This window comes from Myotis nattereri (assembly GCF_964212035.1).
Source record: "Myotis nattereri genome assembly, chromosome: 17".
In the NCBI taxonomy this organism is placed as follows: domain Eukaryota; kingdom Metazoa; phylum Chordata; class Mammalia; order Chiroptera; family Vespertilionidae; genus Myotis; species Myotis nattereri.
This window is the reverse complement of record NC_138092.1, coordinates 36462730-36479220: the sequence shown is the minus strand read 5'-3', so window position 1 is coordinate 36479220 and position 16491 is coordinate 36462730. Positions and strand designations below refer to the sequence as shown.

Sequence of the window (16491 nt, the reverse complement as noted above, 5' to 3'; positions counted from 1 at the left end):
ATTTTTAAGTCTAATTAAGGTACAGAATAAACTAGTAAATTCTATAGCATCTTCACTAGTCCAAAGTAGAGTAAAAATGACCAATTTATTTACCTTTAGCTCAGTAATGCATTTGCTTTACATTTAAGAAAAGCAAATGTGGACTCTGCTAGTTATTAAATAAACCTGTGTTAATAAACATCAAATTCATAATTAATATGCACCAGCTATAAGATTTTATTGAATATTTATTACCTAATCAAAGAAGCCAGCATGAAATATAACAAAACCTCCACTTAACAATCCCACGTATACTATACCCATGTGAGAAGAGGGCAAACGATGAAACGACATAGGATGCCTTTTATTTTAGCTGCACCTTTCTAAGGTATGCACGTTGAATGGCATCATGAAAATATTTCTTTTATACAAATCATAATACTTATAACTACACAGATAACTGAGGACTCTATGTTACAAAACAAAAAACAAAAACAAAAAATCCAAATCAGTCTTGTTTACACATACAAAAGGGGGATCAGTTGACTCACAAACTAACTATAAATTTTAATCCTTTTTCTTTTGTGGATCAGCTTTTAACCTTCTTTGAGGTCTTTGTGTATTTTTCCTGGTGAAGTTTAGAAATAGCAGAAAGGTTTAGCTTGCTTTGTGTATAAAGCAAACATTATGTTGTATTTCTATAGAGCATACTGTTTTATATGCATTTATTCAATCAACAAGTATTCAGTTGAATTCTTATGATGCATATAGTACAAGACAGATCCTTGAAGAAATGGCGGGGGGTGGGGGGGGGGCATCAATACAGTTAGAAAGAAAGCCGTAACGCAGAAAGTAGTTAAGTAACAATGTGGTTAACCACAAAAATGAGTGGTTCGGCCTCAGTGCAACAGGAGTTCACAGAAACAGAAAATCTGGGGAACCTAGAGCAGTCAAAAATTTCACTTAAAAAGACAAAACACAAACTGTCCCCTAATAAGTGGTTGATGGTTGGATAGGAGAATGTAGCAGAAACTGGGATTTGTGCCCAGGTATTTTCTTCAGAAACAAATACTCATTATGACAGCTGCCAGGAATGTGGCTTTTGAAGGTTCTTACCTGAGGCCTCCTCCAGAATTGTGTTCTCCCACAGAAGGCAACTGATTCACCCAAGGTCACATTCTTTCCCTGGAGGAAGCCTGCTTCTAATGACTGGAGTACGAAGGCCTGACTACCAGGTGCCCACTGGAACAACCCTTACAGCCTCCCCATTCCAGAGCTCCCCAGGTGGTCCTTCTGTACGATCAGCTGAGGACTCTCATGTAACTGCCGCATCGCTCAACTTCCTCCTCTACTCAGACCCTCTTCCCTCACTCCCTTCAAGGTGCTGATCCCATGAACATACATGAAAAGCTGCATCTCTGAGTCTGTTTCTCAAGGAACCTAATCCGAGACATTACTGAAGAAAAGGAAACCTTACATGTAGAGAGACTATCAAGCAAAGGCTTGACATTGTATATTTTGGCAAAATTGATAAGCTAAACTGGTCACGCTGAAGGTGGTGTGTGGGTACAATGAAAAGTATGGTTAATCAGATTTTGAATGCCACCCTAGTTTGGAATTCATCTCATCATTAAGTGTTACAAAATCTTTGCATCCTCAATGCTCCAGGGCTGTGAATTCATCCTCCCGGCTGACTAGACGCAAAGCCAAACATGATAAAAGGCAAGCATAGAAATTCCCTAACGTTTGATTAGCTTTGAAATTTATATGAACCTTAGCTGATGTATCATCCAAAATGAAAACAACAGCCAACCTAAAGTATCTGAAAGGTATTCTAAGTCTCAAAAACCAGGGGATTTGTGTGGTTACTTCTCCTTGATCCAGTGAATTGTTAAGAAAATCAATAAAATAATGTGTGCAAAGTGGTGATAGTGAACAGCTAGTCCAGCAATTATATCACTAATTCATGCAAAACCACTATGAGCCACATGCTGTCATTTAATAATTCCCTTCCTTTAGCCGCATTCAATAAACTATCTCAGGTAGGGGGGAAATTTACATGAACCTTGTATTTTGTCCACAGTTAGCATTTGTTATAATGAATGCTCTTGTTTAAGAAGCATGGCCACAGCGAATGGATAAATGACATGATAAATGTCACTGTTCGGAACAGTTAATTTGTCAGCCACATGTAGAATGGCTCAGAATGGCACAATCTGAGGGAGTGATGTGGTTGCCAGGATTAAACTGGCAATGATGATAAGATCAAGAAAAGTGTCGCAAAGGGCATTTTAAAGAACAAATTGAAAGGGTTTGATAATTTACCAGATATATTTGTTTAAGAAAAGAAAGGCATGAAAGCTACCTGGGCCTTGGGGAGAATTATTAAACTGTAGCTGAAATAAAAAGGTAAGGAGAGTGGAACATCTTGTGTTGTTTTGGCTTCCTTTTAGTCATTTTGAGTTTGAGGTACCTATAAGATAACCTACATGGAAAGTCTTTCCAACAGTACCCACTCAAAATTATTTCTAGAATAGGAGTTGCCGGGAGCTGTCGATATGGTGATGGTACAGCACATTCCCGCCTGGCTGTGGACATGTCCAAATGAGATGTCCCATGTTACCTTTATAATGCTGTTAGCCATCTCCCTGAGTGTTCATTTTTCCTCATGTTTAGGGCATTTGATTCCTGAGTGTTCCTACAAGAGCCGAGTATAAGTCTTATGAAGCCAGGTAATGTGTAAAGTGTGCAATTGTGTGTGTGTGTGTGTGTGTGTGTGTGTTTTCTCTTTGGGTTTTAAGCGGGGGTGAGGGGGAGAGCTCATAGAGTGACAGTAGGCTTGTATTTGAAATGTTTGACTTATTTCTTTTCCATCTCCCCAGAGCACCATTTCTAATCCCCTGAGGCTCACTCCTACTCTACCTGTCCTCTTATCACCATCACTTCTGATTTGGTTCTTCAATTAGGGTTTTTCTCTCAGCCTGGGGCAAAAATCCCCATTAAAGTTTTAACTGACAAGAAATTCAGTATTAATATGCAAATATGCTAATAGTTATGTGGGAGTCAGTAAGGGCCTCTAGAAGACCAAATCACCTAAAAGCAATATAGCAGCAAAACAGAGCTTGGAAAACAGAATGGTTTCTGGGAGCAGAAACTAGCCCATTAATCTGGTACCTCATATAAAAGCTATGAACCAGCCCTAACCGGTTTGGATCAGTGGATAGAGCATCGGCCTGTGGACTGAAGGGTCCCAGGTTCAATTCTAGTCAAGGGCATGTACCTTGGTTGTGAGCACATCCCCAGTAGGGGGTGTGCAGGAGGCGGCTGATGGATGTTTCTCTCTCATCGATCCCTATCCCTAACTCTCTATCCCTCTCCCTTCCTCTCTGTAAAAAAATCAATAAAATATATATTTTTTTTAAAAAGCTATGAACCATTCTTACTTTCCATTCTTTTTGTGTCTCTTACACAGCTGTACTAATATTGCATATTCAGGGATGGGCAACAAGGTGGCTTAGAGTTGTGAGTATATGAAACACAGAGCTTATTATTGTATTACTAGAGGCCTGGAGCACAAAATTTGTGCAAGGTGGGAGGTGTCCCTCAGCCCAGCCTACACCCTCTCCAATCTGGGACCCTCAGGGGATGTCCGACTGCCGGTTTAGGCCCAATTCTAGAGGGATAGGGCCTAAACCAGTAGCCGGACATCCCTCTCACAATGCAGGACTGCTGGCTCCCAACCGCTTGCCTGCCTGCCTGCCTAATTGCCCCTAACCGCTTCTGCCTGCCAGCCTGATCACCCCCTAACCACTCCCCTGCCAGCCTGATCGATGCCTAACTGCTCCCCTGCTGGCCAGATTTCCCCCAACCGCCCTCCCCTGCTGGCCCGGTCACCCCCAATTGCTCTCCCCTGCCAGCCTGGTCCCCCCAACTGCCCTCCCATGCTGGCCCAGTCGCCTCTAACTACGCTCCCCTGCAGGCCTGGTCCCCCCACAACTGCCCTCCTCTGCCAGCCCGGTCACCCCCAACTACCCTCCCCTGCTGGCCTGGTCGCCCCTAACTGCCCTCCCCTGCTGGCCTGATTGCCCACAACTGCCCTCCCCGGCCGGCCATCTTGTGGCTGTGGGCGCTGCAATCTTTGAGGGTGTTGGAGTCAATTAACATATTCCCTCCTTATTGGCTGTTGGTGCCGCCATCTTTGAGAGCGGGGCAGTCAATTAGCATATTCCCTCCGTATTGGCTGTGGGCACTGCCATCTTTGAAGGTGGGTAGTCAATTAGCATATTTCCTCCTTATTGGCTGTGGGTTCTGCCATCTTTGCGACAGCGTGAGGGTCAATTAGCATATTCCCTCTTTATTAGATAGGATTACTCATTAATCACTGCATTATTTATTTGTATTACAACTGTAAGCCTACTTTTGCCCACCCCTGTGTAATGTGGAGTTCATCTTTTCTATATTTTTATGGCTAATCCATACAAAACAACTGGGGAAAGTTAAATTAACCTTTTTAGAAAAAGTTAAGTAAGAGGAATAAAAATGAATAGCCAATTACAGGACATGGGCTCCTGAACAATGTGGAGATATGTCAAAGGACAAGGTTGGCCAAGCCCCTTTCCTCGTGGAGGATATATTATAGGAGGAGCCAAATACTGAACAGACGATAAGAAAGTGCTAGTGACTGAGTACTGTGGTGGAAATAAAACAATGGCAGGATGGAGGCTCACTGGGAAGCTGTGGAGAGTGAGCTGTCTGTAGGGCCCCTCTGATGAGAGGTTTAACTTGAGATCTGAAGGGCAAGGGGCAACCAAGCGAGGTGTTGGGGGGAAGGGGGCTTTCAAGCAGAGAAAACAGATCATGCAAAGGCCCTGAGACACAGGCAGATGGTAGGTAACCATGTCTCTGCCACTCCCAAACTCATCCTGGGAGAGAAATCATCAAACTGAAAATAAATTCTCAACAATCCAGAAGGAGCCAAATATTTTGTCCAAAGAAAGCCAGCTAGAGTGTGTATCAACAGGAAACAGATAATTCAAATATATCCTATCCTATACCTAAATTATTTGGACCATGAGTGGGTAACTTTACGATTTATATAACATACTTGTATTCATCCTTACTTCAGAAAGAACTTAAGATATCTTCCATAGAAATAAAAATTATGATCAAATTGCATAAATGAAATGTAAGGGAATAAGATAAAGTACAAGTGAGGACATTATTCAGGGGGGTGGGGTGATAATAATGGCCTACATTCTGACTATCATTAGGCTATGAGTTTTCAGAAACCTAGAGCAGGGGACGCATGGTGGGAAAGGAGGGCAGGAATGCTATTAGTTATACAATTCAAAATATTCCTGCACCCTTTCTGGCATTAAAAATTAAGCAGTCATTCCCATAAGAGGATGCTGTCTGATGAATGAACATGCCCATCCACAACATCCTTGAATAGACAAAACTGTATTTTCATGATCTGGTTCTTACAGTGACTCTCAGTACAGGCTTCTTAAACCACTCCACTGTATAACTCAGTGAAAGTCAGTCTTCAGTGGGCCACCTCGTGCAGAGTGGGTATCCAAGCCACTGTTCAACTAATTCTATCCAAAACACATTTTTAATAACTTGAGAACTTAATGTACATGACCCTCGTGAATTCTTCCCTAAGTATTATTTCTCAATACCGAACAATAGATGAACTTAGTGACAATGATCTGTCTTGGAACCCTACCAATCCACAGATCATAGCAATGGGATGTTGCCAACTATACACAGACTTCAATGTCTTAACTGAATGTTAAGTGAGGATTTGAGTTAAAATAATTCTGTGAAAGCTGATGCTTCGTATGAACTTCCACAAAGTAGAGTATTTGTCTTCTGTGTAAATTTAAAGGTGTTTTTGCCATACCCTTGCTATGCCAACTAAGAGGGAAGATGCCAGGGAGTGTCTTAATAAATATTTTTGGTTAGAATAAAGTAATATTCTGTGTCTAACAAACTGTAACAGTTTTTAATTACCATTTATATAGTGCTAAGATGATTATTATATTTTGTAGACAAAATATAAAAAGAAAAAATGAAATACCAGGTCTGCTAGAAAGAATTCATAAAAGCAAGCATTTATTTAAAAATATCTCAAAGACATTATAACTACAACAAAGATTATATAATCAAGTCCACTTCATACATATAGGTATGTTATTTCAAATACAAGAAAAACCAAATGTATTCTCAATTCATAGTTTGTCACTATGAATTTTGATCAATAGTTCAAACAGTAAAGAAACAGCAGGAGTTATATACTTCTCTATGCTCCAGGCTATACTTCAAAAAGAAACCCCTCTTTTTATGTTAAAGGAACAACTTACAACCTAAAACTATCAGAATGTCTCACATAGAACACTACCCAACAATTAGAGCACTTAGATATTTTTAGTAATGCGTATTTTAATGTGCTTTTTGCTAAGAACCTCCAGGAATAAAAAGTACAACAACAGAAATTAACAAATCTTCCCTTAGCTTTATTCGGTTTACATACTTGATTCTATGGCAAATTTCTTGAAAATTAATATCTAAATCTGACTTCAAAATGAATCTTACTTCCAATATGATAATGATGGGATGAACTGATGAATGTGAAAATGGACATGGCAGGTAAACAGAAAACAAAGGTCCCTTTTGTAAAATTAAGAGTGCATCAGTCTTTTCTAAATACACCTTGAGTTTTTGAGGACAGGAAATGTTTTACTTACATTTATATTTCTCAATAGGTAATACAGTACCCAATAAATACATATTGAAGAAATGGAAATAAAGTTTCAAACATTATACACCAAAGAATGTAATGTCTATTGAAAAGATAATAAAGTCATAATGAGTTTTCAAGGTGAAATCTCCCATAAACTGCTGAGGACATTCCCAGGCTCCTGGTGCACATTATCATTTATACACACAAGCCACACTTTTCATCAGTGACTGGCTGGTCCTGATTTCTTTTCATTCATATATGTATTCACAACTATTTAGTAGACCACCTACCATGCACCAGACATTTTCTATGAAGATATAAGCAGTTAAAACTGACCAAATATCTGCCTTTAAGAAGTTATATTCTAGTGGAGTAAAGAGAAGATAAACTGAAATTATAAAAACCCAGTGAAATAATATCAAATGACAACAGGGATGCGGAGGGAAACAAAGAAACGCATATTACACAGAGTGATGGGGAGTGAGGGTTGTGTCTGAAATAATAAAAGATATTCTGGGTTGTTTTCTAACTTTATACAATGTTTCCAAATTTTGCCAATGTATATTGTCAATGTTGAGACATAGCAACAAGCAAGGCCTCCCCTGGCCCCACCAATGAACGAACACACACACACACACACACACACACACACACACACTTTACTCTGCTCTTCTTTCTCCTTTTCAAAGATAGAAGAGCTACAACCTAAGCAGATGCACACTCTGAGTGTGTTCTAATCTCCAAAAGCATCTTTCTACATGGCCTGTCACTGGGTTAACTAATATCAACAGAAAAGGGAAATAGTAGCAGCATGTAATGTGATGGCAGCCAACACTGACTGGGTGTTCACCGAGTGGCAGGCACTGAACTGGGTTCTTTGGACTTTGATTCATCTCACATGTTCCTCATGAAATACTCCTTAGGCACTGCTGTACAGAGGAGGACACGGATGTTCACAGGAATCAAGTAACTTGCTCAGGGCCGAGCGGACAGTAAATGACACCAAGCCAGAGCTATCACCAAAGACCACCTACCTCATCCCATGTAACTGTGCCAGGCATCTTCCTCTGTATTAAATGTAAATGAATTTGGGGGATTTAGGCATTAAGCTTTGCACAGCGGTGTGAATTAATTTATCCAGCCCTCTCCAGAAAGCAGATATTAAGAGAGAAAAATATGGCTGAGAGGGAATTAAATTAGGTTAATTCACTTAAGTACATAATTAAAAGTTATTCACTGTTCAGAAAGGCTAATTAATAGAATGGAGGATATTTTGCTCTCCATTTTAAAAAATAAGTATTAAGGTGCTGTCCTGGCCAGTGTAGTTCCGTTGGTAGGAGCATCGTCTGGTATACCAAAAGGTTGCAGGTTTGACTCCCAGATAGGGCACATACGGAACGCAACCAACTGATGTTCTCTCTCACATCAATGTTTCTTCTCGCTCCTTTTTCCTCTCTCTAAAATCAATAAGAATAGCCTTGGGTGCGAATTTTTTAAAAATATTCTATTTTCTAGCTGTCTCTAGCTTCAATGTTTTTTCACCATAGAAGGAAAAAAATATATACAAGTCAACGCTCTATTTAATTCAACGTATACCTACTGAGCTTATAACCTTCAAGAGCTTCAGATCTACCTTTAGATACAAGACATGGTATAATATATGAGCAAACACCTACTGTCAGCAGATGACTCTAACACACCTTTCAGAGTGTCCTCCACTAGAGGGAGGGCACAGAGAAAAAGAAGAGAAAGCAGGGCAGGGCCCCTATTCAGACCAGTCACACAGTCCACTTTTTTAACATGTGCATCTTAGTGCTGTAAAATTCCCTCTCAGCACTGCTTGAGCCGTGTCTCACATATTTCAACATGTCATTTCTTTCTTTGTGTTATTTGACGTATTTTTCAAATTTCCCTAAGATTTTTTGTTGACCAGGAGACTACTTAGAAGACTGTTGCCTATTTTCCCAATATTTTGGAAATTTTTTTTCTTATTTAGTACTGAGTTAACATGTCTTTTCAGCCCTCCCTTGACTTTCACCACTTTAACATTTTTGAAGACTCCAGGGAAACAGAATTTCCCTGATAAAGTTTATCAGATCTTTTTCCCACTACTCAATTCAAGCCCTAATACCACATTGTTTTAACTGCACCCTACCAGGAGGCACAGGCTATCGGTTTGATTATTTAAAGTAGTGTCTGCCAGGTTCCTTCACTTTAAAGTTACTTTTTCCCTTTTGTAATTAAAACTATTCTGTGAAAAGATACTAGAGATGATATAACATCTCATTCCTCATCTACTTTTCACCCATTTGTTTTAGCATCAATTAATGTCTCTTGCCCGAATTACTAAGAAGATGGTTGCCAAGTAGTGATTTTCTAATTCCATCATCCCTTCTATATTTATTAATTGGCATTCTACTATATGATAAAGCGTTCTCATCTCCCTATAAATTGAATACATTCATGTATCTCATTATTGTCCCTGTGCAATAAACTACTCCTATTTTATACAGCAAGATAATCTGTTACCATCGGGGGTTTTTTTTGTTTTGATTCTTAAGATGTCCCAGATTTAGTTAGTAAGAGCTTCTAAAAGCTGCCTTCTATATTCTTCTGACATGTACCTATTTTTCTTTGGCCACTTTCTTACTTTCTGGCATAAGATTTCTCAGGTTCATTTTGTACTTTCTCAGTTCCAAAGCTGGAATCAACCATTTCTCCAAGGATACCTGGTTCTACTAACAGAGAAAATCCAAAATCTGGTCACTGAGTGTGCTCATTGCTACTGGGGCGTTGCTATTCCCGGGCCTTCACAGTAAGGCAGAGTAAGGAAATAAATGTATACATTTATACATCTGTTAATACACACATACTTATTTCTATTACATCTATTTTTATTATTGAAAGTCTTGAGACACATCAATACCTCCAATTTCATTCCAGCACCACAGGGCTCGTTCTACTTTTTTTCCTTTTTATATTTGTGACGCCCATCTCCATCAGTGTGCTAGTTTGCTCGCATTGTTTTCAATACATTTAATTACTTTCTCAATACTCCCTACCTCATCAGTAACAAATCTCCTGATCGTGCCAGGTGACTACCTGATACTCTCCAGGCCAATTGGATTTCAGGGTTGCAGAGTGGCTGGAAAGCGTGGGACAGGGTACCTGGAAAAAGCCACCATGCAGCAGCTAGTGTGTAACTGATGGAGGCTATGGGCGACCATACACTGGACTGAGTCCATCTCATAGCACCTGCCACATCAATTAGCACAAATTCAGGCCATGTAGGTAGAGGTTCTTTGAGCTAAATAAAGAAGGTGATTTTACTTGGAGCGAATCAGATTGCATTTGGAGAAATATAGTGAATTTGGTTGGTCACATCTTCGATACACAGAGATTTAAAAATTCTATGGAGATTTTATAAAGGACTTTTTATTCTGCTTTTTGGTAGTTTAGAATTTTACTCTCTTGTGAGTATGCTCAGGCCTGAACCAAGATATATGACTGCCCTGAGCGGCTTGCAACCAATAATTTTCAGGTAACTATTCTATTTAACAGCAATGTATACTTCTCTATGTTGAAAATAAATGTACTGTGATGTTCCACAGCATATAATCTCTTGGAAATGAAGTTAAGCTTCTTACAATATCGACAAAATAAATCTCTTTATCCCAATAAGAAGCTACATGCCAGTTAATTATTCAGTTTCAGAATTTCTGACTGCCAAATTCTTTGATGGTTAAGTGGTTGGCCTTAGGGTTTGAGATAAGCCTTTGGGTTTAGATTATGCATCTTCCCTATGTGCGTTGCAAAAATACTCCCCTTTGGTGGGAGACAAACCATGTCACAACTAAGGAACTATGTGTGGAAATCCATAGTAAATAGGGTTTTAGGGCTAATTTATTGAGTGGTGTCAAGCATGCCTTACAGATTGATGCCCTGAATAAACCAACAAAATACTGAAAGTGTTACATCTTACAAAAATACGAAATAGTTGTGGAATGTAAGTCATCACTACCATTTCCATCTTAAGTCTTCCTATTATTTGATTAAAATATCATTATCCAAGACGCTAATGAAATGATTTCTAGGCATGGTTTTATAAGGCTTCAAAACATCTTCAATCATATTTAAAGGTAGCATAAACTTATACTACTAAATCATCTGGACACAGGATTCATTTTAATTTAAAGTGGTTTTTGAAACACCATATTGTGTGCAACATGTTATAAGCTTCTCAAATGATAAGATGTTAGAAATAAACAAATTAAGTAACAGATAAACTAGCAAGCAAGTAAATAAGATACTCAGGTGGGGGAAAAAAACAAAATAGGATACAAGTATCCTCAAGAATAGTATGTGTGCCCTTTACTATTGTTTTAAAATAACATTCAAGTGCTCTTTCTTAGATGCCTCATTCCATTGTTTAAAAAAAAAAAAAATTCCAAATTTACAAAATCTGTAAAGGGGACATAATGTCAGATCTTGTATATTTTCAAAACAAAAGTAAACTTATTTCACCAACTCCACTACCTCAGCACAAACACAAAAAATGACAACAACGCACAGATAATAAAACTAGGAGACAGCTAACCATTTCAATGAGTGATTGAGAAAAGGAGATCTTAGCTTATGTCGCTGTTTCTTAAAATGTGGTCCAGGAATTAAATACATAATAATTTGTGCCTCTTACTATATTTGGATTCCTGGCCCCCTCTCTGGTCTCCAGAGCCGTTCTTATAAGAACCATTAACCAAAGCGCTGGGAGCACTGAGGAGAATGTTAGCTCAGCAATATCTGTGTTACACCCGTTTCACTGGTTTTCTAGAACAGGAAGAAATAGGCAACTACAAGCTGGTGAGATTGTTCAATTTTGTGAAGTATGTGCAATTCTACTCTCAAAACCGAGCTCTATAAAGATCAAAATTATTATATAAAGACCTGCTTTCCCTAAAAGAGAACGTATCCGTTTTCTCCCTTCAATTTTTAAAGTGCACATCAATCCTTAAAAATCAACTACTTATCACTACATATGGGATCTATGTAATTCGTCATCAACAAAACCTACAAAAATCAGAGCACATCATTTTTTCCTTTGAATGCATTGGGGTGCCAATGGTTCACAAAATTATACAGGTGTCCAGTGCACGATTCCTCGGCACATCATGTGCACACCAACCGCACTGTGTTCACCACCCCGAGTCAAGTCTCCATCCATCACCATTTACCTCCACCCCGCCCCGCAGAGTTTCCTCCATCTCTCCCCAATCACCACCGTTGTCTGTGCCCATAAAGCATATAATTCAGTCATTGTTTTGTAGTGAGGGCGTCTTATGATTTTATGAGAAAATTTTGACAAAACTTAAATCTCATCAGTGCAGAACTAGCTGGTGAGCATTTTTTAAAAATGTGGACTTGATAAATATGACGTTGGATTTATTTCCTAATTATGTAGGAAGTTTACATACATTCCAAGCTCTATTATCACTTGGAGAAACTCTTCAGAATTTTAAAATATGTTGAGAACAGCATCTATTTTAAAAAAAAACCAATTCAGTTATTCACCCCAGTAAATTGTACATATTCCAAGAGAGTAGAAACACTCTAAATATATTTCCTTTATCTTTCTTTTGGTGTAATTAATACACTGTGCCACAAAGGGATGTTGGTTAAAATATCCCTTCTATTTTTAAAAAATATGCATATGGCCTTGCCTATAGTCTCCAATTATTTCACGAAAGGTAAAGGAATCTAATAGCTCCAGCCATTCTACTTTGCTGTTAGATATGGACCTCCTTTGCTAACACTTTTAGCAGAAACAAGAATCAATTCACAGTGTAAGGCGTTATGACTACACAACAGTGAGTTTCCGCAGAAACTATGGCCACGCTTTCAAGACAGCACACCATTAAGGATGGACAGAAAACCAAGAGATCACACAATCTTGGTCATGTCAAATCGCTCCTCCCCAGAGAAAAGACCTATCTGATCGCACGCCCTTGTCCAGTGTCCCTTTTTGTGTTGAAGCATTAGTTTGAATCATTGTTTTCTCTGCTGTTCTCACTCTCTTAAGTCCTAGAAAAGCTGCTCCATTCTCGGTACCTCTCCCCTCTGCTGCGCTTCAGCCGCAATCAGAGGCCAGAGACAGGTAACCCCCAAGAATGGCCACAACTGCTTTTTGGGAGGAGGGCAAGCGAAGGTATGTGGACCCTCCCACAGCCCCTGGACGCCTGCAGGTGCCTAGCTAGGAGGTTCCACCTGGAGGAGAGGGGACAGTGGCATCCCTCCCTCCTGCCTCCACATCTGCCCAGCCCCCTGGCAACCCGTGGGACACTTGGCAGGCGCAGGGTTTGTCTCCCATTCTCATTTTCTTGAGTCCTCCCGTTCTTCCTTGCTCCTACCGTATTTTTGTCACCAGTATTGTTGGCAAGAGAACACAGCAGAGAGCTACGTCTCCTTCCCATAAATACGCGTGTGCTTTTCCTGAACCTTCCTCCGCCCCTCTCCCCCACTCATCCAGGTAGGGTCTGCCATGCTCTCCTCCCATCCAAACCCCACTGTCAGCGTCGCCCTTTGGCAATTTCATTCAACAAGCCCGCACCTACCCAAGCCCACTCCTTACCAGTCCCACCTTCTCCCGGTTAACCGTGTTCCTTGCGCTGCTAAGCACCTCCTCCACCTTTCCCGGTTCCACTACTGCCAACATTTTTAAAAATTCAATATGCGAGACAGTGTGAATTCCAGAAAGCGTGGGTGTGTGTGTGCGTGTGTGTGTGCGTGTCAGGGTCTTGGGCGTGACTTCGAGTGCTGGACACTCAGATGGCTCAAACTTCCCTGCCAGGCTGAGGCCGGGCCGGCCGAGCTCACCTGTCTGCGCCCAGGTAAGCAGGGAAGTGCCAGCCCGGCTGTGTTCCAGGACAGCTAGCCCGCAGGAGGCGGTAGCAGTGACCTGGAGCCACAGGGGCGCCCCTCCTGCGCGTCTGTCTCTCTCCCCGCTTCCTCCAGGTGATCTGCTTCTGTCTGGGCACCCCTCCCTCCAGAGCGCCTTACCTCAAACAGGGGACCGATCTTGTTCTTCTCCAGGTAAGCCTGGATGCGGGATTGCTGATAGGACGCCATGGAGACAGCAGAAGCCGCGCAGAGTGCGGGCTGAACGCGCGCCTCTGCCCGGGGCTCGCCCGCCTGCTCCCCGGACTGGGGCTGGGACAGGAGCTCACGAGCCTGGGCTCCCCGGCGTGCGGGTCTGGCCCGGCCACCGGTAAGCCAGTGGGGCGCCGACAGCCCGGAAACCCGCACAGCGCCGCCAACTCAGACAACTCGGAGACGGGGGGAACTCATTCACTGCGCTCTCCGGCTGCACCGCCCCCCGAGGCTCCAGGCTCCGGCTGCGCGGCACCGGCTGCGGCGCCCCGAGAATTGGAGCAGCGGTGCCTTTCTCCTCTGGGCGGCAGCAGCGGGGACCAGGGGCCCTGATGCTAGCGGGGAGCTGCTGCTCCACCCAGAGTGGCACCTGGGGGCGCCCTCGGCGGAAGGGGACCGGGGGCTGCACCTCGTCTAGAGTGTGTGTCCGCGTGCAGAGTGCAGGATGCGTGCGCCCCTCTCCCAGGTTACAGCAAAAACAGCCCGGGCTTCTCCCCAGCCTGTGCTCGCCCTGCCCGCCGCTCCCTAGCGACAGCGCTGCTCCAAAAGCCAATGGTGAAGGGGCTTCTTTCAAAGTGCATATAAATCTGGTGCTTGTTGGCTACTATATGGCAGCTGCAAATGCAGTTCGCAAGGGGGTCGTCCCCACCACCCCATCGGAACCTCTCCTGGCCACCTCCTGCTTGGCCTACACTGGTTCAGGGTCCGAGAAGGGCAGGGTTGTGAAAAGGCACATGGATGGGTCTGAGGGTTTGCCACGAAAATGAAGTTACCTTCCTTTGGAAAATCTGACTTGGCTTGGAGCAAGTGGACCAGGCGACTGCAAGCTGAGAGCCCAGCAGGAAACTCCCAAGGGCTGGGAGCAACCCTTCAGCTTTGGACAGGAAGAGGAGATCAAAGCAAGCCAGTCCTCCCTTCCAAGATTGCCTTCCTAATCCACACATAATCTATGTCCAATTATACGGCTGCATCTCAGATGCTATCTTATTCCACTTAACGGTGTTCCTGTACATACTACATGACCTCCTCAAATTTAGTCAATACCTTTCTTATCATGCAGAGATTTTCAATGTGAAGATCTACAAACACAAATGTTTCTTCACAGAGCTCTCCTGTGAAAAAACAAACAGAAACCACTGAGGCTTCCAATGACGATTTCCCTGGCTCCTGACCATGACATGATACCCAAACTAAAGAGATTTATATAAGTAAATATGAAGATTTAGAATGAAGGGAAGAACTGTCTTTGAAGCAGACTATAACAGGATAGATCTCTTTTTCTTCACTGTGTTCTGGATTTCTGTAATTCATAGTTTATCATCATCAGTGTTTTTTCCACCGGTATTTTAAATGATATGCTTATGTGGAAATAGTTAAGATAAGAATGGAATATCCCAAAAAGTATCATTAATTTCATTTAAATAATTCAGATTATTTAAAATCCACTAAGATACCTAAGAGCTTAACTATCACTGGTAAACAGAAATCGACATGATTTGCCATGACTTGTTTGGCTCAGTGGATAGAGCGTCAGCTTGTGGACTGAAGGGTCCCAGGTTCGATTCCAGTCAATGGCATGTACCTTGGTTGTGGGCACATCCCCAGTAGGGGGTGTGCAGGAGGCAGCTGGTCGATGTTTCTCTCTCATTGATGTTGCTAACTCTCTATCCCTCTCCTTTCCTCTCTGTAAAAAATCAATAAAATATATTTTTTAAAAAAGAAATAGACATGATTTGGAGTGGGAAGATGCCCAAGTAGGACTCTGACTGTCCAACTCAGTGATTTGCCCAGGGAGAGTTAAATAATAACAGTGAGATGCTCAGGGGTGTCCTGTGTTTTCCATTGTGGATCAAAGATGTACTTACTTATATATTTTAAACGTGTCCAGAAGAAATTAAACATACGACCCAGGTGAAAAGTCAAGTATTTTTGATACCACATAGACTGAAGAATCAGAGTGGTATTTTTCTGAAATCAAGGAGACATACTTTTTAAAAATCAGGTAATTAACATGCTAACTAAGTCTTCACTGTTCTCAAAGCGCTGCACAGGGGCTTTGGGTAGAAAAAGACAAAATACATAGTAATGGGAGAATCGTAAAAACATATACATTTGTGTCTGTTAATACACTGAATACCCCAAAATTACATTTTTAAAATTCAGGAAATATTTTTGAAAGTTTTCAATGCCTACCTCAAATACTAACTCCTTTTCCTGGTTCTTTCCACTTATCCCCAAACCTGACGTCATTACTACAATAAATATGTATTGCACAGCCTCTCCATGGCAGACATTACGTTAGGACAGAGGATGCAAAGGTGAAAGTCCCTGTCTTTATTCTCGGGTGTGCAGTCTTGCCTAGGCAATAGGCACAGACACAAATAATGACATTAAAAGTACTGTGCTAATACAGCAGATATACAGAACATGTCGTGCATGTACTAATGATGGGAAATTACCTGTGCCAGGATTATCAAGGAATGCTTCGTAAAGGAGATGGTGTTTGAGCAACATGTTGAAGGAAGAGTAAAATCTTAAAGTTTTTCAGATAGGATTGGTAGAGTGAGGATGCCGATAATATTTTAAACTTTGGCATAAAAATTGGCATGTACAAAGGCACAGAA

At 41.5% G+C, this 16491-nt stretch overlaps 1 protein-coding gene across 3 annotated transcripts in view; it reads right to left on the bottom strand.

The window, feature by feature from the left end:
* Positions 1-14411, bottom strand: part of LOC308533179 (uncharacterized protein C8orf34) — a 466353-nt gene extending 451942 nt beyond the window's left edge. For all 3 annotated transcript variants that reach the window (XR_013997045.1, XM_081111001.1, XM_081111002.1), the window contains exon 1: positions 13778-14411. Coding sequence is in view for 2 of the 3 variants with exons in the window: in XM_081111001.1 (XP_080967127.1) it covers positions 13778-13846 (69 nt within the window). In the remaining variant the exon portion in view is untranslated. The remainder of the gene's footprint in view (positions 1-13777) is intronic.
* Between the last annotated feature and the right edge of the window lie 2080 nt (positions 14412-16491).